The following is a 22502-nucleotide window of genomic DNA, read 5'->3' as shown; positions in this document are numbered from 1 at the left end:
GAGAAATGAAAACATAACAGTACTCAGAATAAACAACAAAGAAAAAAGGGATCATAAAGTGTAACGTGAACCTTCAGACAGTGACCACTAAATCTATTCCATAATGTATGAAATTGTGTTACAACAAAAGTCCATATATGAAGTTATAAACTACCTGCATACACACATACACACCCCATTTGCTTAGTTCAAAAGAAGCGTCGATGTTAATATTGTTTAAAACCACCCGAAGGAATAAAATCTTTAAAAAAAAAAAAAAAAAAAAAAAAAGGGCAGCCCCGGTGGCTCAGCGGTTTAGTGCCACCTTCAACCCAGGGCCTGATCCTGGAGACCTGGATCGAGTCCCACATCGGGCTCCCTGCATGGAGCCTGCTTCTCCCTCTGCCTGTGTCTCTGTCTCTCTCTCTCTCTCTCCCTCTCTCTGTCTGTCATGAATAAATAAATAAAATCTTTAAAAAAAATAAAAATAAAAAACCACCCGAAGGCTTGAAAATGTATCTGTGTGGCCTTTGATCACTGATAGAGGCAAATTCTCTACCCGAAACCTAAAATAATAAAATAAAATCTAAAATTTAACAGTGAAACTCGCTAGAGGCATACGTTTATACTCTAAGTGACCCAGTAGCCTAATCCAATCGAGATTTCAGAGAAGGTCCCTTACCTCTTTACTGACCGTACAGTGACTGCAGGTGGCCGTCCCTTCCTAATCGAGGCCCTGCTCTCTCACTGCTAGCTGGAGAGAACAGGTGTCCGGGGGATCCTGCAAACGGCTTTTTCCTTTATGAAACTTTTTCTTCCATAGGAATGAAAAATTCGGACTTTCGCGTCATTGACACTCTGATTTAAGCAACTGATCTAATTAGATTATAATGTGGTCATTAAGGGAACATACATAGTCTCTTTAGATATATGTAGGCACCTTTCTATTCACTTACCTTTTCTTCTAGGGTCCTGGGCCAGAGATACAACTACGTGGGCACACCCCTCACCAACACCAAGTCTTTCTTTTTTTTTTTCTTTTTTAAGTCTTTCCATCTAAAGAGTTTTTTTTTTTTTTAAGATTTTATTTATTTATTCATGAGAGACACAGAGAGAGAGAGAGGCAGAGACACAGGCAGAGGGAAAAGCAGGCTCCATGCAGGGAGCCTGATATGGGACTCGATCCCAGGACTCCAGGATCACATCCTGGGCCGAAGGCAGGCGCCCAACCGCTAGCCATCTAGGGATCCCCCTATCTAAAGAGTTTCAAGGGCTCAGAGAAACATTGTGGAGTTTTCCAACTTTATGGCCACGAAGACAATGAATAAAACTGTTCATCCAGAAACCAGTCTTCTAACCCACTGACAATGTATCCCCAAGGTACGTAGAGATATATTTTTAAATAATCTTGACATTTGTTTCAAAGAGATTAAAAGCCATAAGAACAGCTAAAAGCATAGGTTTCTGCGAGAAGGATCCAGTTCCCCCAGGTCCTGCGAATCCCTCACAATACACTGGGGACAGGCACCCCCAGTTGGGTATGGAGATGGGGAAGGGAGGGCCTATGAGAGGAAAAGTTTCTATTCACAGAGGAATCTCAATGTGCCTCTTTTTCAACATCCTGGGCTCATAGTATTTGACAAGAGGAGAAATCATCCATTTTAATTTAATTCCGATTTCTTCCATACCCACAATTTCACAGAAATATAAATACGAAAGTGTGTTTTTAAAACAGATGAAATTGGGGCACCCGGGGGGCTCAGCGGTTGGGCATCTGCCTTCAGCTCAGGCCATGACCGTGGGGTCCCAGGATCGAGTCCCACATCGGGCTTCCTACATGGAGCCTGCTTCTCCCTCTGCCTATGTCTCTGCCTCCCTCTCTCTCTGTCTCTCATGAATAAATAAAATTTTAAAATAAAATAATATTAAATTAAAAAAATAAAACAGATGAAATTAACAGACCATTTTGTTTTATGAAAAATTCCAAATGTTGTATTCTAACCATAGAACAACTAGGGCGTGAATATACGAGGTGGGTTGTAAAAGGCAATTACCACGTAACCCTTCAAGAAGACAGCTACTTCATAAAGCAAAACGCATCTCTAATCAAGCTGAGCCATAAGACGTGAATTTCTCCCTTAATGTACTGCTTGTAGTTCTTCAAGTTCTTCAAGTAACATTAAAGGCTCAAGTCAAAACATGATTGTTGATTCTAGGAAAAGTACCGATGTGATTGTTCAAATGGGGAGCTGACCTAGCTGCTTTTTAAAACGGAATGTTATTTTTACATTTTAAGAATGACAGACAGACAATCTGTGGTTATTTAGACATGAGTATGTTGGAGAAAATTCTCAAATATGAAGGAACCTGTTACTTCAAGAAAAAAAAAAAAAAACAGACTGATGGTACTTTTCCCTATTGATAAATTCAGGCTTACAAATGAAAATTTGGATTTAAGAAAATTTGTATATTCCGCTGTGAGTTTGACGACAGCTTTGCAGGATTTTAAAGACTTTTGATGAGATCACTAGTAATAATCACAAATAGAATTTTTGATACTCTATAACGAAATGTGTTTGTTGACATTTGGAAAGTTTGTCAGATTTGATGAACCTACATTTTCCAAATTACCAATGTAAGATGCAACAAAATCATGCATAGGTAAAGGGTGTATTTGAAGTATAAAATAAGTCAATGAATTTTAGAGTCATAGAGCACAGAAAGTTCACAATATGGTTTCAGATTCCACATTTCGACTAATCTTTAAGAAGATATTACTTGTGGAGTTTTGGTGTAGTTTTGAAGAAAAAAAATCCATAATTATCTGAAAAAAATATTACAGTTATTGTAGTAGTCCTCCTTTTTCTTTTTTTTATTATTTTTTTATTTATTTTTTTTTAGTCCTCCTTTTTCTAACTTCATATCTTGAAGACCATATTTTCTAAATATACACTTCAACCAAGATAATATATTGCTAAGGACTGAACACAGAAGCAGATATGAGAACCAACTTTCTATAAGGTAGACATGAGGAGCGCGTGCGTGGCTCAATCAGCTAAGTGTCTGCCTTTGGCTCAGGTCATGATCCCGTAGTCCAGGATGAAGCTCTGCTTCTGGCTCCCTGCTCAGCAGAGAGCCTGCTTCTCCCTCTAGCTCTGCCCCTACCTCTGCTTGTGCTCTCTCTCCCTCTTTCTCTGTCAAATGAATAAATAAAACCTTAAAAAATATAGAGAGACATTAAAAAGACTTCTGAAAATGCTTTTTATGAATTATTTTATTTTGAAAAATGGTTATTTCTAATTCAGGGATCCCTGGGTGGCGCAGCGGTTTGGTGCCTGCCTTTTATTTAACATGTGTTATGCATATTAACATGTTTCAATAAAAATAAATTAGTATATTTATAAATCAATAACTTTTCACTTTCTCAATTTTAATTTTGAATACAATAAATACTCATAATTCACAGAAGTGAAAATATTTTGGGGTCCTCCTGTTAAGAGAAGAGCTGCTTTGCAGAGTCATATATCCTTTCATATATATCTATATATATATTTTTTAATTTATGATAGTCACACAGAGAGAGAGAGAGAGAGAAGCAGAGACATAGGCAGAGGGAGAAGCAGGCTCCATGCACCGGGAGCCCGACGTGGGATTCAATCCCGGGTCTCCAGGATCGCGCCCTGGGCCAAAGGCAGGCGCTAAACCGCTGCGCCACCCAGGGATCCCCTTTTCATACCTATATTATAGGTACATTTCTAGTATTGAGGTCATATTATTGTTTGATTATTCATTACTTTTTATAAATAATTTTTTATTTTAATTATTTTTTTTAAAGTAAGCTCTATACTCAACAACGTTAAGAGTCACATCCTCTACCCATTAAGCCAGCCAGGTGTCCCTGTTGTTTGATTATTTAAAAATAACAGCAGTGGTGCCTGAGTGGCTCAGTATGTTAAGCAGCTGACTCTTGGTTTCTGAGGACCATGAGATCATGGTCCTGGGATAGAGCCCAGAGTGGGGCTCTGCACTTACAGTGGGGTGGGCTTGAGATTCTCTCCCTTTCCTTCCATCCCTCCCCCTGTTCACTCTTTCTCTGTCTCTCTAAAATAATCAAATAAATAAATAAAACCTCTAAAAAAAAGAAAAAAGCAAAGAACTAACATGGATAATTATAATCGCCAAATCCTTTTTAGTTTGAAATGCTTGTACATCTAAAATACTTCACTTTCCAGCCTCCCCTGCAGCTAAAGGTAAGTATGTATCTGATTTCTGCATAGTGAGATATAAGCAAAGTGTTTATGTGGTACTTTCCTGAAATGTTCTTAAAAAGAAGTATGCGTTCTCTGCCCTTTCTACATACTGCTTCCTGGTATGGAATGATGGCTGGAATTCTAGCAGCCATTCTGAAACATGAAGACAAGAGATAAAGGATAGTAAAATGGAAGGAATCAGGTTCTGAACAACTTTGTAGAGCTATTGTACCATCCCTGGATTGTCTACATCTGACTTCTAAGAGAAAAATTAAGATTTTATTTAAACCACTCTTATTCTGACTTTTCTATTATATGCAGTGAAATCTAATCCAAGAAAATATAATTTTGATGGGAAAAATGCTGTACATAAACATTTTGAGTTTTCTAAGTAGAATCTCTAAACAGAAAAATGCTGTACATAAACATTTTGAGTTTTTAAACTAGAATCTAAATACAATAGGAAAAATGTTTGCTTCATTCGAGAAATCAAAACAAACAAGAAAACACCAAACTGTTCCACAACATGGGAAAAGATATGCATTATTATAAGAATCCATAGTTTATTACCTTGAAGAACAATAAGGATCTTTAACAAGAACCTAAAACTACTGTTGGTCATTTTAGTAATAGTTCTTTCATGGCGAAGTAATCCAGATTTTTCCCTGTGGATTCAAGCAAAGAATAATAACTTGAAATCATGGAAAATGTATTTATACATTCATCACTTTGCCAGCACTAACCTCAAAGTATAAATTTTTTACTTTATTGGAGTAAAGAGATAGGCTGTCCTTTTCATCAACTGACCAGTGTACAAACAAGCCAAGATTAACTCTGCAGCTAATGAAGAGGTGTGATTAAAAAGTTGGTTGACAACACATGATTAAATAAATGACCATAAGATTGGAAATGCTACCTGTAGTATTTTAAAGTGTCAATCATATCTCTAGTCATCATTTAAAGAATTAATGTGTCCTAATGTTATCATCTAAAATATGTTTACAGAGGTCAGAAGAGCTACGCCTGTCCTCCTCTTTGCAAAGAGGTGATGACATCAAGAGGGTATGACACAAGCTTAAGTTTAGTTAGTAGATTTAAGTTGGTTTGGAGTTTTATCCACCAGGTATGATCTTCTGACCCCTCAGTTTTACAACTTTCCACTCTCTGTGCTGCATAGCACCTCTCCACTTCTGAGTTAATCATTTCTTTGCCATTATCTGCCAGGAGTTCTTATCTCTTTTGCTGTCACTTTATAACAGGGTCCTCTTATCAACTAGCATAGAGTCATGTGATACATCTAAGCCTATCAAAAGTTTCCATTCTTCTGATTAGAAACCATCATGTAACTGGATACATGGTTTACAGCAGGCCACTAATGCTGGAAAAAGTACAGAGTCCAGGGAAGGACTTACTTGTAACTTTTTGAATTCTTAGATTTCTTTTTTTTTTTTTTTTGCTACTTTTTTAACTTTCACTAAAGGTTACTGTAGTCTTGTGTGACCTCCCAAGGGCTACAAAATTTGACAAGCTGCACTTTTTCTTATACTCAATGATTTCTGCGTTAAACCAAAGGATCACCTATAATTTTACTAAGAATGTCTTCTAATTCGGATACTGGAAATTTGCAAGATTCTCTAAAGCACGGACTTACACCTATTGGTAAGTAGGAATTGCTCTATTTATCATCCATTTATTATTCTGCTACTACATTAATTCAAGTAATTTAAACTCATTGATGTATTTAGTACTATAAGCCATTGCTTCTCTTGTCTATTAAAAGCACATAAGCCCATGTATGTATCACACATTTATCTTTTTTTAAAAGATTTTATTTATTTATTCATGAGACACACACACACACACACACACACACACACAGAGGCAGAGATACAGGCAGAGGCAGAAGCAGGCTCCATGCAAGGAGCCCAAGATGGGACCGGATCCCGGGACTCCAGGATCATGCCCCGGGCCAAAGGCAGGCACCAAACCACTGAGCCACCCAGGGATCCCCCATTTATCTTGCTTAAAGTAAAAAAAAAAAGCAAATGGGTATTTCAATATTATTCATTATATCCACTGTTTTTGGACGTCCATTCATTAGTCTCTAACAGAAACAAAAATGCATAATATATATATTTCATCACTAATATTTTCTGATAATTTCTAATCAGAGATAATAAGCTACAATTTGAACAACTTGAAACGAGCTAACCATATGGAGGCATCATTGATCAAACGTTAACAAATAGCTTCAGATATTTGTAAAGCCTCAAGCCATACCACGCTATGGTGTCTCATTGATTGCAGACACTATAGAGTATCTTTTGTTTTTCTGATAAATAAAAGCCACGCAAAATCCACGTATTTTCAATATATGTATTTAATAAATAAATATATATGGAAATATATATGTATGTATATGCATGTGCACACACACACACCATCGTTAAGGATTAGAATTTAAGGGTTATTATCTGTTTCTCGAAATAATGGGCGTGGGTTGCTTTTATAAATGGAGGTAAATAAAGCTAATTTTCATTTCTAAGAAGAATAAAAAATATTAGTGTTACAGCAAGGATACATTCAATTAATCCTAAAAGTAAAGGACTAAAAGGAAGTGACTTCCAGTGGCCTGTAATTAATAGTCAGCTGGCAGTCAAGCCCTCCTTCCTTTCCCTTAGCGTTGGAAGGGCCTGTGCCCCTTCCTGTAGCACTTTCTTGGGCTTTGGAACTGGAATTTCCCTGCGAATTCGCAGGGGCCTGTCAGGAGCTCCCGAGTTCCAGCTCCGCTGCTGAAACAAGAAGCCAAATCAAGGCTTGGGCTTTTCCTCCTTCTCCCTTGATAACCAGCTGACTCCACTGAGTGCAGAGATTGCTTTTTTATGGGCCACTACACCCTATAGTATATCCATTGAGGAAATGGTAACTCCCCCACCCACCCCCCAAAAAATCTGTACTTACGAAAAAGAAAACACGAGGAAAGCAATCAGAGCGCAACAGAGAATCGGCTGCTCTGCAGATAAAAAGGAAATACGAGCACGAGCAGGTGAAAGAGAAACCCGAAGCATCTCAGATCTTTCTCGCCCGCAAACCCGCCGCGCGCGCTCACGCCCACCCCCTCCCGGCGGGACTGGCGGCGCGTTCCCGGGGCGAGAGCGCGCTGGAGCCGGGCGGGGGGGGCCTGGGGCTGCGGGGGGCTTGTGGGGAGGGGCCTGGGGCCTGCGGAGGCGTCTGCGGGGGGCTTGTGGGGCGGGGCCTGAGGCCTGCGGGGGCGGGGCCTGGGGGGGGTCTGCGGGGGGCTTGTGGGGCGGGGCCTGGGGCCTGCGGGGGCTCTGCGGGGGCGGGGCCTGGGGGGGGTCTGCGGGGGGCTTGTGGGGCGGGGCATAGAGCCTGAGGGGGTGGGGCCTGCGGGGGGGGGCTAGTGGGGTGGGGCCTGGGGCCTGCGGAGGCGGGGCCTGGGGCTGCGGGGGGGGGTAGTGGGGCGGGGCCTGGGGGCTGCGGGGTTGGAGCCTGGGGCTGCGCGGGGGGGGGGGCCTGCGAGGGGGCTTGTGGGGCGGGGCCTGGGGGCTGCGGGGCGGAGCCTGGGGAGCTGCGGGGCGGGGCCTGGAGGGCTGCACGGGGGGAGGAGCCTGGGGGCTGCGGGGGGTGGGGGTCTGAGGGGCGGGGAGGGGGGCGCGGGGCCTGGGGGCTGCGGGGCGGGGCTGGGGATCCCGAGGTGGCGCATCTGGTGGAGTTCCGCCGACTCTCCCCCCTCCCCCCCCGGAGCTGCGGCGACCCGCGGAGGGCGACCCCGCCCCCGTCTCCGCGCCGCGTCCCAGGCACCGCGGGGGGCCCCAGGCCGCGGGGCCCGCTGAGGACGGAGGGCGGTGCGCCCCGGGCGCGCGGAGGGCTGCAACCCACGGGCGTGGGGCGTCCGGGTCCCAGAGGGCCAGAACCTGCGCGACGTGGGCCCCCCCAGGGCCTGCTAAGTTCCGGGGGTGCGGCGCTCAGCGAGGCGACCTCCAAACCCTAAAGCTCCCGGCACTTCCCGGCCAGGTCCCGGGACGAGCAGATCCCAGCCAATTTTCCGGTCAAAGAAACCTCCTTCCGGAGCTGGTGCTCGGCCCGGGCCGGTCCAGACCCCGCGCTCTCCCTCTCCCAGTACCTGCGATTCCATCTGCGCCCGGGGTGGCCCCCAAGGTCATTCCTGGGGGCTTCTTGGCCAGGCCAGGCACCCAACGGGCTGCCAGAGAAAGGGGACGTTGTGAGCCCTCAGTCTGAACAGTTGGGACTGACCCCGGCCCTAAGAGGAATTGCCTCTTGGATTCTGACTGGCCAGGGCAGGCCCGGCGACAGGAATCCGCAGGTGCAGCTGTAGAGGGTGCCGGTCTCTGCAGTGGCACTGAGGTGGCCCATCAGGATGGCGTGGGGAGGGGTTCACAAGACCGAGGCCAAGGCAGGTAGAGATCACTCAGGGTTCCCCACTCCACATTAATTCAGTTGTGTTGTACTAACAAATGTGCCTCTGTGCTGTCTCTGTGGGTCCTGGGTGGCCATAACATTCTCCTTCTCTGCGCACTGGTGGTTCCATGAAAACTGTGTACAGATGTCTGTACTCCTACAGAAAAGTGGGAATAAGACACCATTGCTCCCTCTGCCTACCTGCAAGATAGTCACAGTGTGGTGTAAAAGCAGCAGACTTCGGGTTATAACCAGATTGTTCCCTTAAAGTTAACTAGTTCTGGGACATTGTCCAAGTTCTTGGTTTCTGGCTTAGGTGGTTTTTTTTTTTTTCTTTTTCCCAAATGGGGCAATTTCACTGATGATATACAGTAGTAACATAAGAGAGCACAAGAGAGAAACAGAAAAAGAAAGAATAAAGTATTTGTCCATATTAACAAAAGAGCCAAATCTGAACGGCCTGAAAAATAACAAGTATTTAATGACTCTTCTGCAACGTGCTCAACATTATTGCTTTGATTTGTATTAAATTCACGTAATTCTTCAGATTAAGTGCATTTATGGACATTATACCCATTCAGGATGCTGTTGTATAATGTCCACAGGAAGTTGCGTCTGCATAGTTAGGAGTACATGATACACAATGCAAACACTCTTGAGACACTGTATAAAGTTGGTTATCTAGTCCTCTTAGCACTCTCAGAATCTGATTTTATTCCAGCAATAACCTCCAGTAAGCTCTGTGCCCATACTGATCTCTGAAAGTAGACATCATGCGGTAGAAAATGCCTGTTATGCCACCCCAAACTCTGGCCGGCTTTATTTGCAGTGCTGTTAGGAACCTCGGTCACCCAAATCCATGTTCTGATTCTTGCTGCTGGGCTTAGGCAGCCGGTTCCCTCCAGGAAGCTAAATTCTGATGCCTCTTCTCCTTCCCTGCCTCAGCCCAACTCCAACAGGGTGCTTCCCAAACTCTCCTTGCTGACCTTCATCTACAAGTTCTAACTGGAGCCAAAGGATTTCCTTAACATCACTTCTAATAAACCAAGAGAGACTTATGGAGGCAGAGAGGAGAGAGGGGCTTGGTAGAGCTTTTTTTCTTTTACTTAACGCCTCTCCCAAGACACAACGTCTAGGGTTATCTTAAATTCAGCCTTGAACTTGAGATGAGCTAGAGAAGGGCTCTGGGACAGACTCCCCCCTGAAGGCCCAGCTTCCCCAAGCACTTCCAGGGATGCTTTATGCAGGGCAGGAGTCAGACATCTTGCTCCTGAAGACTAGAACCTACCTCAGGATAAAGCTACTGCTTCGGGTTTCACTGCCCCACTCTCTACCTTATTGGAACAAAAACTTCTGTGAGAAATCCAGTTGGCTTCAAGGAGCTTTAGGAGTGTGGGGGCCTTGATGTTTGGGAAGGCCCCAAGGGAAGAGTTGAAATATAACCAGCGTGAGCTTGAGAGGTTAGGCCTGGAAGAACCAGGTGGACTCAACCTGACCAGACAAATTATTAAAGGCTGCCTCTTTTTAGTCTTTTGGGAAGCTCTGATATGAGTGTTTTTACGTAATAAGTAAGAAAAGACACACTTAACTTTTAAACTTCAAATAATCTGAATACAGGTGAACAGCAGCAGTTTGGTGAGCAGTTTTTTTTTTTTTTTTTTTTTTTTTTTTTGGTGAGCAGTTTTATCTGAGGGTGTAATTAAGTCCCTGAGGACTATGTCAAGCGCTGCAGTTAAATTAGCAAGTACTTCCCACTGGAAGGATCTTATTTTAAATCGTTCTAGAATGGTTAGCGATTCCCTCCCTAGTTATTTTCCTTGCAGAAAGAGGAGTGTGGCTAAAGTTAGAGGAAAAGAGATGAATATAGAGGAGAACTGATATTTATTAACAGAATGATATGTTGCTTTACCGGCACTGTCTCATGCGATTATAAAGTTTGTTGACAATTTTACTGATGACAAAAGTGAATCAGAAAGGTCACGTGATTTGCCCAACATCACTTGCCCTGTCAGGGGAGTGAACTATAAACGGAGCTCGTGGATGTGATTCTGAAATCCATGCTCTTTCCTCAAAGTTGTGATGATTTGCCTTTGTTGACATAAAGGAATTATGATTAAAAACAATGTTTATCTACTCAGACTTTCTTCCAAAAGGCATCTTGGGTTTAAGAAGACGGTTTCGGAATTGGCTCTTTATCTTTCTTTTCATTGCACCGTGGAACTCAGATCCCAGCAGAATTCAGAAGGGTGGGATGGGGAGAGACGTAGGGGGCAGGGTGGAGCAGGGTGGGAGAAGAGAGCCTTGGGGCAGAGCTAAGCAGGTAGGAGGGCACCTTGGGTCTTGCGCTCTGGGTTCCTGGAGAGGACCTCTGGAGTCTGGGGGGGGGGGGGCGGGGAGTTTCGCTTGCAGTTATGGACTGTATGCTGGCAACTCCACAGCCGCTGACAGACCTGGGAATTGAGAGAACATTCGGGGAGCATCTATTTGTGATGGAGTTGGTGGGTCGGAGGAGGGCAGAGAAACCACTCAAAATGATTGACAGACTTCAGAGAGAAAAGGCCCTTTTCTTACCCTGAGGGCCAAACGGGATACTCTGAGCACACACAGCCACCCCCCCCCCCCCGATTTTGGGTACTTTTGACAAACCGGGGCGTTTTCCTAGGGAGGTAGATGGTGGTCCCCGAGGCAGCGCCGGCTGCTGCAGTGGCTGCTGACCCGTGCCCCGACCTGGCCGTCCACAGCCTCGGCCCCCAAGCCCACCTGCTCCAGCGGCCACCTGCCCTGGACTGAATAGAAACCCCGTGGGAAGCCCGCACCAGGTGCCCCACACGCATCCCCAGTCTCCAGACGAGAAACCCTGGTGGTGGTGGTGGGGGGGGGACGGTCCCAAGCCTGTGTGATCGCGGGCCACCGCGTCCTATTCGTCACACTGGCCTTAGCTTGGGGGAGGTGCCGGCACCCCAAGCCTGCGACCGCGTAGCCCCCTCCTGGGGCCGCCTTCGCACCGCTGGCGGGAGGGCGAGCAGACCACCGCGAGCCCCCCCTTTCTTTTCGGGCCACCTGGGGTGGACAGACCCAGCTCCGCGCCCATCGATCCCAAGATCTGAAGCCCCAGCGCGGGGGCTTTCCCAAGCCCAGGGCCTCGACGGCGCTGAGCCCCTGCCCTCAGGTCCCCTGCAGTCCGGCCGGGCTCGCTGCAACGGTGGCCCTGAGGCCTCCGGGGCCCAGATCAGTTCCCAGTCCGGGTCGAGGCGGGGGCTTGGGGGGGGAGAACCCTGCATGCGCCCCCTCCGACCTGCAGAACACCGCTCCCGCACTGCGTGGTCCCCAGGACCTACGGGGTGGCTCCGACAGTGGCGTCTCGCAGTTTGGAGCTGGGCTGACCCACATCTCCATTTCAATGACAGAGGAAGAGCTAGATTAGATTGGACCACCTACCCAAGGGTATTTCCCCTCGCCAGCGCCCTGCTCCAGACCGGATCTGCCCGCCCACTTCGAGAAGGGCACCGGCTACACCAAAGCGGGGCGCGCCTGGACCCCTGGGTTGGGGCAATAGTCTCCAAAGAAAATGAAGCCAAAAAGTCTACTTGGGAAGCTCTTCTTTTTTACAGAGATGCAGATTACGATAATCCAGGCCCAACCCTCTGAAAACTTCACCTTTCCTTTAGGGCAAGGGTGGGAGGTAGGTTGGGGGAAGGGGCCGGAGGAGCCCAGATCACCTGGATAATTGCTTCACCTTGTCACTCCCCCCTCAGTGAAGTTGGGACCACGATATATTGAGGTCCTCTCCTAGTGATCGTGAATCAATCCCCCTTTGGCTACCCCTAATCCACGTCTTTCCCGGGCTTGTGTGTCTAAATTGATGGCAATTTCTCCTCCTGCTCTCCCGGCTGGGGTGGATGAGGTCTCAAGTAGTTACTTACACATGTACCAGGAAAGGATCTTTTTTTTTTTTTTTTTTTTTTTAACTAGGCAAGACTTCTCACCTATTCAAGTTTATTTTTTCAAAGCTTTGGCCAGTACGGTGCCCCTTGGTAATTTGTAGGTCTGTGCTGAAATTTAACCCCTCTCATCAAAGTGCTCTGGCCCCCGGCTGGGGGAGCCTGGAAAGGGGAGGGTGGGGGCGGATAGGCCAGCCCCCTGGGCTCAGGAGCGGGACTCTGGAACTCTAGCTAAACTTAATTTTCAGAGAAAGGCTAAAGTGGCTTCTGATGGGATTTTGTAGTGGGAGGGGCGGAGAAAATGAGGCCGAGCCCGAGTTTTCAGTAGGCTGATAAGCTCGCTTCTCTTTCACCTCTGGCTATCCGGGCCACTTGGTGGAGACTTTTTCGGAAAGCAAAAACAAAAAACAAAATCTAGGTTTACTTCTGAGGCTGAGAGTTAGACACATGCTACGAGAAGAGTAATGATGCTGGTTTCTTAAAAACACCAAAAAGTAGCAAAGGAGGAGGCCTTTGGAAATTGTCTCCAAGAATGCAGCTGTGCGAGTGCCCCCACCCCCACCCCCGACCCGGGCGCGCGGGATGAGTGGCACTTCTACGTGGGCACCTGTATTTTCCGAGCCCAGGGCACCCGAACCAGTCCTAAAAACCCGTGCCACTGCCCGCTCCCTTTGCAGCCTGCACGCGTTAAGCGCGGGGGCCGCCGGCAGTGCCCGGGTCAGGTCAAGGGCAGGCTGCTCCCGCGCGCTCTGAGATGCAGGCGCCGGGCAGAGGCGGCGGGTGACACGCCCGCGGGTGGGGGGTGCGGGCCGGCTGAGTGGGGCGCACGGCCCCGTAACGCTGAGCCTGGATAAAATATGCCAGGACTGCGCTCCTCGGGCTCATCAAGGCTGCGGGAGCCTCCCCGAGCCATCATCCTTTATAATTGCAACCGTCAATCAATGCTTTAAGACAAAGTCAGGACCGGGAAGGACGAGCCCCGGAGACCAGCCTCGTCGGAAGGAAGGGGGAGGCGCGGGGGAGGCGAGGGGCGAGGGGCGAGAAGTTTGCCAGAAGTTGGCAGAGGAATGCGGGGACGCAATCGGGAATGCGCACCGTGGCTGCGGCCGCAACCGCCTCCCCCGGCCCCCGGCCTCTGCTCGGTGGTCTGCGCCGCCAGCTAAGTCCCCCGCAGGGGTGGGGGGGGGGTCCCTAAATGTGCGCCCACCGAGACGCCGGGTTAAGATGCCTCTGGCTGAGCGGGGGCGGGGGACTTCGGTGTTCCAAGCCGCTCGCGGGGCTGTCGGTGGGTTCGGACAGGGACAGGCCCCGCTCCCTGCTCCCACCTCGAATGCCTCCCCCCTCTCTCCGCCACTTGGCTCTTCTTCCTCGCTGCTGCCCCTGCAACCTAGCACCATCCTCAGGGGGCCCACCCGGGGCACCTCCTCCTGTCCCCCTCCTTCCGGGAGGGTGTTGTGGGGATGCCCAGGCCCATCCCGGGTCACCGCCAGGCTGTCGGGGGGCTCCGGTGCAGCCCGGCCCAGCAGGACTGGAGGGTCAGGGCCCCAGAACATTCAAAACGAGGGGACTGAGAGGGTGGGGGCAGGATGCACTTGCAGGGTGCAAGTGAGCTTGGTTGGTGCCGCCACCCCGCCCCCTGTGTCCTCCCCAGGGTAGGGGGTGCTTACTGCTCCCCTAAACTCCTTGAGGAGAAAACCGCTAAAAGGTGAGTTGTGCCCTCAGTCTCTGACTAGAACGGTTCCAGGGGGAGCTTTTCCGCCCTGTGCAGCGCAGACAGGGCTCTGGACGTCCCCAGGGGATCTGGGATAGGGTTGACCCTGGGGAACACTTCTCTCCCTGGAGCAGGAGGCCGGGAGCACCCACGTTTTCTCTCTGCTTGAGACCTCCTGCACTTTCCATGCCCCTTGGGTTCCCCGCCACAGCCTGGACGAGAGTCTCAGAACAATGCAAGGCGCCTGGGACCTGTCCTCTGTGATACAAGTGTGCATTACTTTTTTTAGAGGGTGGCTTTTTGAAACCGGCCCTTATGCACCCTCCCCCCTCCTCTGGTTTGGGGAGGGGATAAATGAACGTCAGCTGGCCCTTTGTCACCATCACTCCTGGTTTGGAGTGTGCGGGGTGAGACCAGACGGCCTTGGACTGAAAGGACGCTAGTAGGGTCTAAACACGCCCCTTCTGGGGCTGAAGCTGGGTTAGGAAGGTGATCACAAAGTTGGCCCTGGCTGGGTCAGGCTCTGCCTCAAGTCCAGGGGAGCATTTCACCATGCTGCAAATATACGTCAGGCCCTCTGTCTACTTTCAGCTCTCCTAACTTCTTCCTTCTGCTCTACCAACCAGAGGACTGTCCCTCTGGCACTGAGAGCCTGAAGCTTCTTCTGAGGTCCGAGAGTCTGGAGTCCCTCATAGCTGCCAGCCTGGTGTTTGTGAGGGTGCAACATAAATGTCCCCATAAGCTCTTTGACTGTAGTGAAGGGCACTCCTAAGACTTTCTAATAAACTGATTTTCAGAGTTCATCCGAATCCACAATGCACGGCACACAAACTGATTCTAGCCCTGAGAGTTAATTCCTTTCCTTTTCTGAACTATGTGCGTATTCGTATGTACATTTAATTCACGATGGTACTTAAAACAACTAGTAATATTGAAAATGGATCGACGGTGCTACTTGATACTATCACAGAAATCCCAGCGTCTCAAGGGTCACTAATTTTGGCAACTACAGCCCACTGCACTTTACAAACTCATGGACAGTCTGCCTCCTCCCAAGTCGAGACATTTTTATGAAGTTTGATGATGCCACAAAACTGAGATTTAAATAACTTAGCTTCTGAATATATATGGAAGAACAAAATGACAAAAAAAAAAAAAGGGAGAAAAAAGAATTTAGAGAGCCAACAGCATCTGAATTGCCAGACACCAGTGGGTGACGAACAACTCATTTCATATAAAAGTGTAGATTAATCATGGCGATGATTGGAGTGTTTTTCAATTCATCAAATACTGGACTGGGCAGTTTGAATGTGTGATCTCTAGGCCATTCAAATAGAATAAATTCAGATCTTTTGAGATTCAAATTCACCCCCTTGTGGGTGGACTCTGATAATTACCCGATCTCACAGCAGACACTGCATAGGAGGCATTTCATATGCAGTCACGAGGCTGGAAAAAAAATGTTTTTCATCTCGTTGGGATGAGATCTGAAAACTTTGAAGATGTGGCTGGGCTGGTGGCCGAAGAGCTTACATAGCAGATGGTTCTTTAAAACTTTATTAAAGTCCTGGGCCTCTGGGCCTCATGTGGATTGTCCCACCAGAGACCCCAGAATGCAAAAGAGGAAAGCCTCGCGCCCCGGTCTTTGCACTGAACGTGGAAACACAGTTCAGCAAGATTCAGGCGGTCCGCCCGCCGCCTGCGCGCTGTTGGGCGGGAGGCGGCGGAGCGATTGTGGCGGAGCCGAGGGGCTGGCGGGGCTGCTGCGGCGGGAGAGGGCGCCGGGCTCGCGGCCGCGCGGCTGAGGTCTCCTCGGGGAGCCGGGCCGCGCGGCGCCCACGGCGGGGCCCTTGCGGACCGAAAGCCGAGGGGGTCCCGGAGCCGGGAGACCCCGGGGAGCAGGCCGGCTCTTTGGAGAGGCCACCCTGGGGCCGCGGAGGGCCGGCCCCGTCTCCCCGGGGGGTCCGAGCGGGTGTCTAAGCGGCCCTGCAGCCCCCGCCCCGCGCGCACCGCCCGCGTCCCTCCCGCGTCCCCCGCGCGCACGGGAACCTCGCGGGCCCGGCCTCCCCGCCTCCGCCGCGGCGCTCAGACAGAGGTCGCCTCGCGCCCGCGGGAAGAGCCGGCCGCCCGCACATCCCCCGCCCCAGGTCAGGGTGGGGCGGGAGGGGTTAGGGCGGGCTGCCCAGCTCGGGCCGGCGCGGGGCCGGGAGCGAGCGCCTCGTCCTCATTGGCTGGCGGCCGCTGTCCGACCGAGGCCGGAACCCGCGGCCCCGCTCCCCGGCATCCCCCCCCAGCCCGGCCCTCCCCGAGCCCCGGCTTCCTTACCTCCCCTGTCCTCCCCGGCTCGCCCCTGCCCTCGGGGCTGGGAGGACCGCTCTCGGGCGCGCGGGAGGAGGACGGGGGGCAGGAGAGGGAGGTCGGAACTTCGCGCAACTCCACACTTGCGACAGCGAGCGGGAGGGACGCGGAGAGCGGGGCAGGGGCGGGGGGAGGCGAGAGGGAGCGGGGGAGCGAGGGACCCCTGGCGATCCTGAGCCACAGGGCGGGCGCGGGGGGCGGGGGGGGAGGCGCCCGAGCCGTCCGGGAGCAGCGGCAGCCGCCGCGGCAGCAGGAGCAGCAGCAGCAGCAGCAGTAGCAGCAGCAGCAGCAGCTCCGCCGCCGCCTCCACCGCCCGCGCCCCGGGCAGCTGCGCCCTCCTCGCCGCCGCCCTCGCCGAGCCAGACAGAGGCTCCGGGACGCCGACCTCGCCGCGGCGCGTCTCCCGCCGTGCGCCCCCCGGCAGCTCGCCGGCGGCTCTGGGGCTGCGGGGCTGGACGCGGCTCGCGGGTCCTGAGCGGCCGCCCCGCGAGCACCCCCGGCGCCCCTCCGTCCCGCGTCCAGGTGCCGGGCCTCCGGACGGACGCCGACCCCCTGCCCCGCCCGCGGCCGCCTGGTCATGCTGCCCAAAGTGGAGACGGAAGCCCTGGGACTGGCGCGGTCGCATGGGGAACAGGGGCAGATGCCGGAGAACATGCAAGGTAAGGAGGCGCCGCGCCCCGCGCCCCCGAGCTGCGCGCTGCGCTCCCGGGCCCCCCACCCCCGGCGGCCGGCGTAAAAGTTTATGGCTCTTGAACAATGCGGGGCGGAGGTTTTCCAAGCCGAACCTAATTGGCCGCTTCTAATTAAGAAAAAAGCGAGGCTCCGAGCTCTATGGCAACCCGGGGTGCGGGGGTAGGGGTGGAGGTGGGGGGGGTAGCTTCGGGCTAAGCAGACTTCAGAATAAGAAGATCCTTCTGAGAAATGGAACGTCTTCCCGGAACCCGGAGCAGGTTCTCGGTCTCTGGGCGCAGGGGGACCGGCTCCCGTGTGCTGGGGAGCGCAGGGGCAGGACGCGGTGGCCCCCAGCTCCTCGGCTCCGCGGCGCCCGAACGCGCGTGGGCACCGCCAAGAGCCCGCGCGGTCGCTGGGACGCGCCGCAATTCGGGCAACTGGGGGACCGCGCGCAGGCCCGGGGGGGGGGTGGCGAGGCGACCCCAGGCGCGCCCTCTGCGCGAGCGTGGCCGAGGTGGTGGAGGGAGGCGCGGCCGCGGCGTGGCCTCGGGCCTCGGCTGCGGCCCGAGAGCGGGGAGGAGGATGCGGTCCTGCCTGTGTTCCCGGCTCCTCGCCGCTGACAGCGGCCGCCCCGAGCCAGCCGTGCTGGCGGAGCCGCGGCTGCAGCCCTGGAGGCCGAGCCCTTCGGAAGTTTCTCGCAGTTGCTCCGGGCCGGGGAGGGAACAATGCTAGGAAAAGTCACCGGCGCTCCTCCATCCTCGCCCCTGCCCGCGCGCAGGATGTGCGGGCCGGCGGGCCTGGGAGCACGGGGGCTTCCTGCCATCCTCCCCCAACCCCCCGGAGCCGACTTGCAAGGGCCGGGGGCGGGGGGCGGGGGGCCGAGCCCCAGCCGGGGTTGGGGTCGTGCGCCCCGCGGCGCGGGTGGGCGGCGCGCCTGCAGCGCTCGGGCCCGGGGCCCGGACGTCGCCCCGCGGGGCTGCGGCTCGGGGCTGGCGGCCGGCGGGGTCCCCGAGGCTCGCTCGAGGGCTGGCTGGCTGCTGGAGCAACCCGGCTGCCCCAAACGGGCACTGTCGCCCGCCCCTGGGGTTCCCGCGACGTGGGGACGCGGGGGACCCGGCGCCAGGGGCTCGGGCTGCGCCCTCCGCGTCCGCGGCCGCGGAGGGGGACGGCCGGGGGAGACCGCCCTGGGGCGCCCGCGAGGCCGGCGCGAACTTGGGTCCAAAAGGAAAGTTTCTGCTCCTCTTTCCTGCGCGCGCGCGTTTCCGAGACACTCGGGGAGAGACGCTCAGAGAGACGCCGCATCCAGAAGTGGGGGAGGCCGCAGTGAGGGTCGCGGGGGCGGGGGCGGGGGCAGGGAAATGCCACCGCAGTCGTGTCCTTGCAAAGTCCGGGAGGGGCGTTCTGGACGCGACCTCCCGCCCCCAGGCAGCCAGGTGGCCTTCCGCGGTGCCCGGGCGCGGGACGAGGCAGCGGACGCTCGCTCAGCTCCGGGTTCGAAAACGGAGTGGGGAGGGAGGGCCGGGCGCGCCTGCCTCTGGGCCCCGCGGCCTGCACCCCGAGAGTGTCTGGGGACGCGGCCGTCACCCTGGCTCTGGCCTCCGCCGGGGACGCGCCCTGGTCCGAGCAGGAGGAGGACCCGCCACTGGGTTTCGGGACAGCGGAGCGCGCGCTGCTGGGGCGGGTTTCCCCGCTTGCCTCTCCGCGGCCTTGGCTTTACGAGGCCCCCCGTGTCCCCCAGTTCCTTAATTCAGGGACTCCTTTGCCCTGACGGATTCCGGGTACAGCACCTGGGAAACCGAAAGGTGCCCGGGTCTTGCACAGCGGCGAGTGCCCAGCCAGCCCCCCGGACTCTGTCTTTGTCCCAGAGGGTCCCCCGCCTCCAGGCCCGGTCCTTTTGGGGGTTGGATCCCCGCGGTGGGCACCACATCCTCCTGCACACGTTTGCCTCGCTGTGCCCCGTAGGTGCGAAGTTAGGAGTTTACTTTGTTGGGCGAAGGGGGAATAGAAAAGGACACAGAGTGCAGTTTTTCCCCCCAAGCCTAACACACGCAAGTTTGGGGGAGAGCTGGGGCTGCTCACCGAGTTCTGGAACCCTCAGCTCCTCCAAGCCCCGAGCTGCGCCAGCCCCAGGCGCGACCTCGTAGGGCAGGCTCGGCCGGGAGGACCGCGCCCAGCATCCCCGCACTTGCCTCGTTCGGAGCCCCAAGCGCCTGCTTCCACCGCAACATCTTTCACGGGGGACCCCTCCCCGTGTCCCCAAACTCGGGCTCACTCACGCGGGGTGAAGCCCCAGGCCAGGGCTCCGCGTCTCGGGAAGAGGCGTCTGGACTCGGCCGGTCGGTGCGCGACCTCAGCCTCCCGGTGGTGCCGGTGACCTCGCCTCCCCCGGGGCCCCTTCCGGAGGCCTGCAGAATCCATGAAGTGAAAAAGAACTTTATTATTATTTAAAGAAAAAAAGAAAAAAGGCACAGAAAAAGAAGGCGTCCTGGGCAAAGAGGCCGCATTACGGTGATGGAGTGGCCGGGAACTTCGGGGATGCGGTGGGGGCCACTTCTCTCTTTCCTTTTTGGTAAACAAATCAGAGGAAACTTCTGTCCGGCCGTCGGCTCCCCCTCCCCCCGGCCCCCCTCCGCCCCGCCCCCTGCAAATGCCACTGATTAACTTAAGCTGGGCCGTGCGTGTGTGCCTGTGTGTCGCCGAGCGAGGAGCGAGGGGCGAGAGGCGAGTGCACCCCGGGCTTCGCGGGACGGTGGCGGGGCGCGCGGACCTGCCCCAAGCCGCAGGTGCCTGCCGTCCGCGCTCCCAGACGGGGCCCCCGTGGGTCCCAGGAAGGGAATGGGGCGGGTGTTGGCCTGGGGTCTCCCGGCCACTGTCCTGGCCGCGCGGCTTACCCATCTTTCAGCTGCAAGGGCGCCTTGGCAGGGCTGCGTCCGGCGGAAGGCGGGCGCTGGGTCCCCTCCGCGGGCCGCGCGCGCGTCCGGAGGCCCCACCGCTGCGTAGCAGGGGTCTCGAGGTGTCGCCGGTTTGCACTGCTGATCCGCACCGTGGGAACTCTATCGCAGGGCCTGACTTGAGGGCGACGCAGGACCTGTCTACTTTGCACCAGACCCTCCTGTGCATCCTTCTCTTTTTTTCTCTGTCTTCCGGGCGCCCTCCCTTCTTCTCCTCCTTTATCATTATCCTTTTTTACAGATTTTCAAATGTGGAGAGATGAAAGTATGCAGAACAGCAGCCCTGTCCATGCGGAGCTGAAGGTTTCAATTAATCCAGCAGATTGGAACGTAGGGAGCGGCGGGCTGTGGTTCCAGGGCGGCCGCTGCAGGGAGGCAGGCGCCCGGGGCTTCAGGGCGCGCGGCGAGGCTTTGCAGGTCGCAGCCGCGGGCCTGCTGAGCCAGGGCTGGCAGCCTCGGACCCCCCCGCAGGGCCGGAGCGGGTGTGCCCGTTTCCCTCCTCCGGGCGCGGGGGACACTTTGGGGTCTTGACTTCAGGAGGCTTTAAGGGGAGTTCCAGGTTGTTCCCTTTCTGCCTTTTCGCGTTTCCACCCTGATTTGCTGCCTGGGGCGGTTGTGAAAGAAGGCGTTCCACAGTGGTCAGTTTGAAATTCTTAACAACAGAAGTTGGAATTCTTTTTAAGTTTAAAAAAAAAAAAAAAAAAAAACAAAAAGAGAGAGAAGGAAGTGAAGTGCACGCTGGTGGAGTCCAAAAGATGTTTTATGTTCATTGCATAAAAATAGTTTTTCAGGGTGCCTAGGTGTTTTAAAAATATGTGTTTTTTATTTTATATTGTACCTGGGATGTTTGCCCACCAGTTAATTAACCAAAATGCTTTCTCACTGCAGGATTAAAACCTACCTAGTGAATTAATTAGCTATGTGTATACATTTCTTTTGTTTCAGTGTCTCAGTTTAAAATGGTGAATTACTCTTACGATGAAGATCTTGAAGAGCTCTGTCCGGTGTGTGGAGATAAAGTGTCTGGATACCATTATGGGCTCCTCACCTGTGAAAGCTGCAAGGTTTGCTTACACGTTGCTATGTGACAAATAGAAGGTTCAAAACCAAAATAAACCATTGGATTACTTTTTAGACCTAAATTTAGGCTGTCTTTTTTTGGACTCAATTAAAAATGAGAGAAAGAGTTAGTCTTAGGGAGATGATGTTTTGAAATATGTGTTTGATTTAATTCCAAAGGCAAAAAAAAAAAAATGTATGCTGTTTAGAAAACTTTGCCAGTCTCGTGGCTTTAAAATATTTTATGGTAGTAAAGTGATGTATCTGTAGAAAGACTTCTCTTTCTAACAGTCCTAAATATTGATTTTGCTTGACTTATATATATTTAAAGCACCGTTGTTCTTGAGAGGGAACATGACAAAGTATTTCCTAAATATATTTTAACTTCAGGGTATTCTGTGCTGCGAGTCTAAACATTTTTTATCCACAGATAAAAGTCTAAATTCTCAACCGTGTGATTTTTATCCTGATTTATTCCAAAAACAGTTTTTAAGATTTTTTGAAATTATATCATAAAGAATAAGAATCCACATCTCAGTTTATAGTAAGAGTGGCTTTCATAAATAAATTATATGACCTATTTAAATGCAAGAAGTTTTAACATGTAAAATGTACTTATATTGTTCATAATAATCTCAACCATAGATCAAGAATTTATCTTAGATCTTTTTGATATATTCCCAGTCAACTTGATACTTGGTATTTCTCAACATTTTTTAAAGTAGAAAGCTCAATTACAAATACTTAAACCATCGCCAGGAAAAATCCCTTCATTCTCTGTAACAAAGTAAGATCGTTTCACTTTATGGCTAGTAGGATAAACATAAAGAATGTACCATCCTGGTAAAGCTGTTATTGTATTATGAAGCTAACAAAATTTGTTTTTGATAAATTCTTTTGGGTGCAATACAAGAAAAGCACACTGCTAAAATTTAGCTCTCTGCTACACATGCTTTTCTTTGCCATTAGTTTCAACTTTTTTTTTTTTTTTACAGAGTTACAACTTGAATGTATTCCAATGGAATTATGAACACTTTCCCATTTTACTCTTTAAATCTTTTTGCTTTTAACATATCTAGTGCTGACATTTGTAAAAAAAAAAAAAAAAAAAAAAAAATCTGGGGTGTTTTGCTATTCAGAT

General features: G+C 51.8%; 1 protein-coding gene across 5 annotated transcripts in view; it reads left to right on the top strand.

The window, feature by feature from the left end:
* The first annotated feature begins 5595 nt into the window (after positions 1 to 5595).
* The window catches only part of NR5A2 (nuclear receptor subfamily 5 group A member 2), a 137534-nt gene continuing 120627 nt past the window's right edge, over positions 5596 to 22502 (top strand). Inside the window, exons 1-2 of one of the 5 annotated variants that reach the window (XM_038541949.1) lie at positions 5596 to 5888; positions 21248 to 21366. In XM_038541949.1, coding sequence (XP_038397877.1) covers positions 5825 to 5888; positions 21248 to 21366 — 183 coding nt within the window. In that variant the 5' untranslated portion in view covers positions 5596 to 5824. Of the gene's footprint in view, positions 5889 to 17181; positions 17339 to 17555; positions 17630 to 20030; positions 20135 to 21247; positions 21367 to 22502 lie in introns of those variants that run through there. The other 4 variants (XM_038541948.1, XR_005361815.1, XM_038541951.1 and 1 more) reach the window with 4 other exon arrangements.

This window comes from Canis lupus, chromosome 7, assembly GCF_011100685.1.
Source record: "Canis lupus familiaris isolate Mischka breed German Shepherd chromosome 7, alternate assembly UU_Cfam_GSD_1.0, whole genome shotgun sequence".
NCBI lineage: Eukaryota > Metazoa > Chordata > Mammalia > Carnivora > Canidae > Canis > Canis lupus.
The sequence above is the reverse complement of the archived record's forward strand: the minus strand, read 5'-3'. Positions and strand labels throughout refer to the sequence as shown.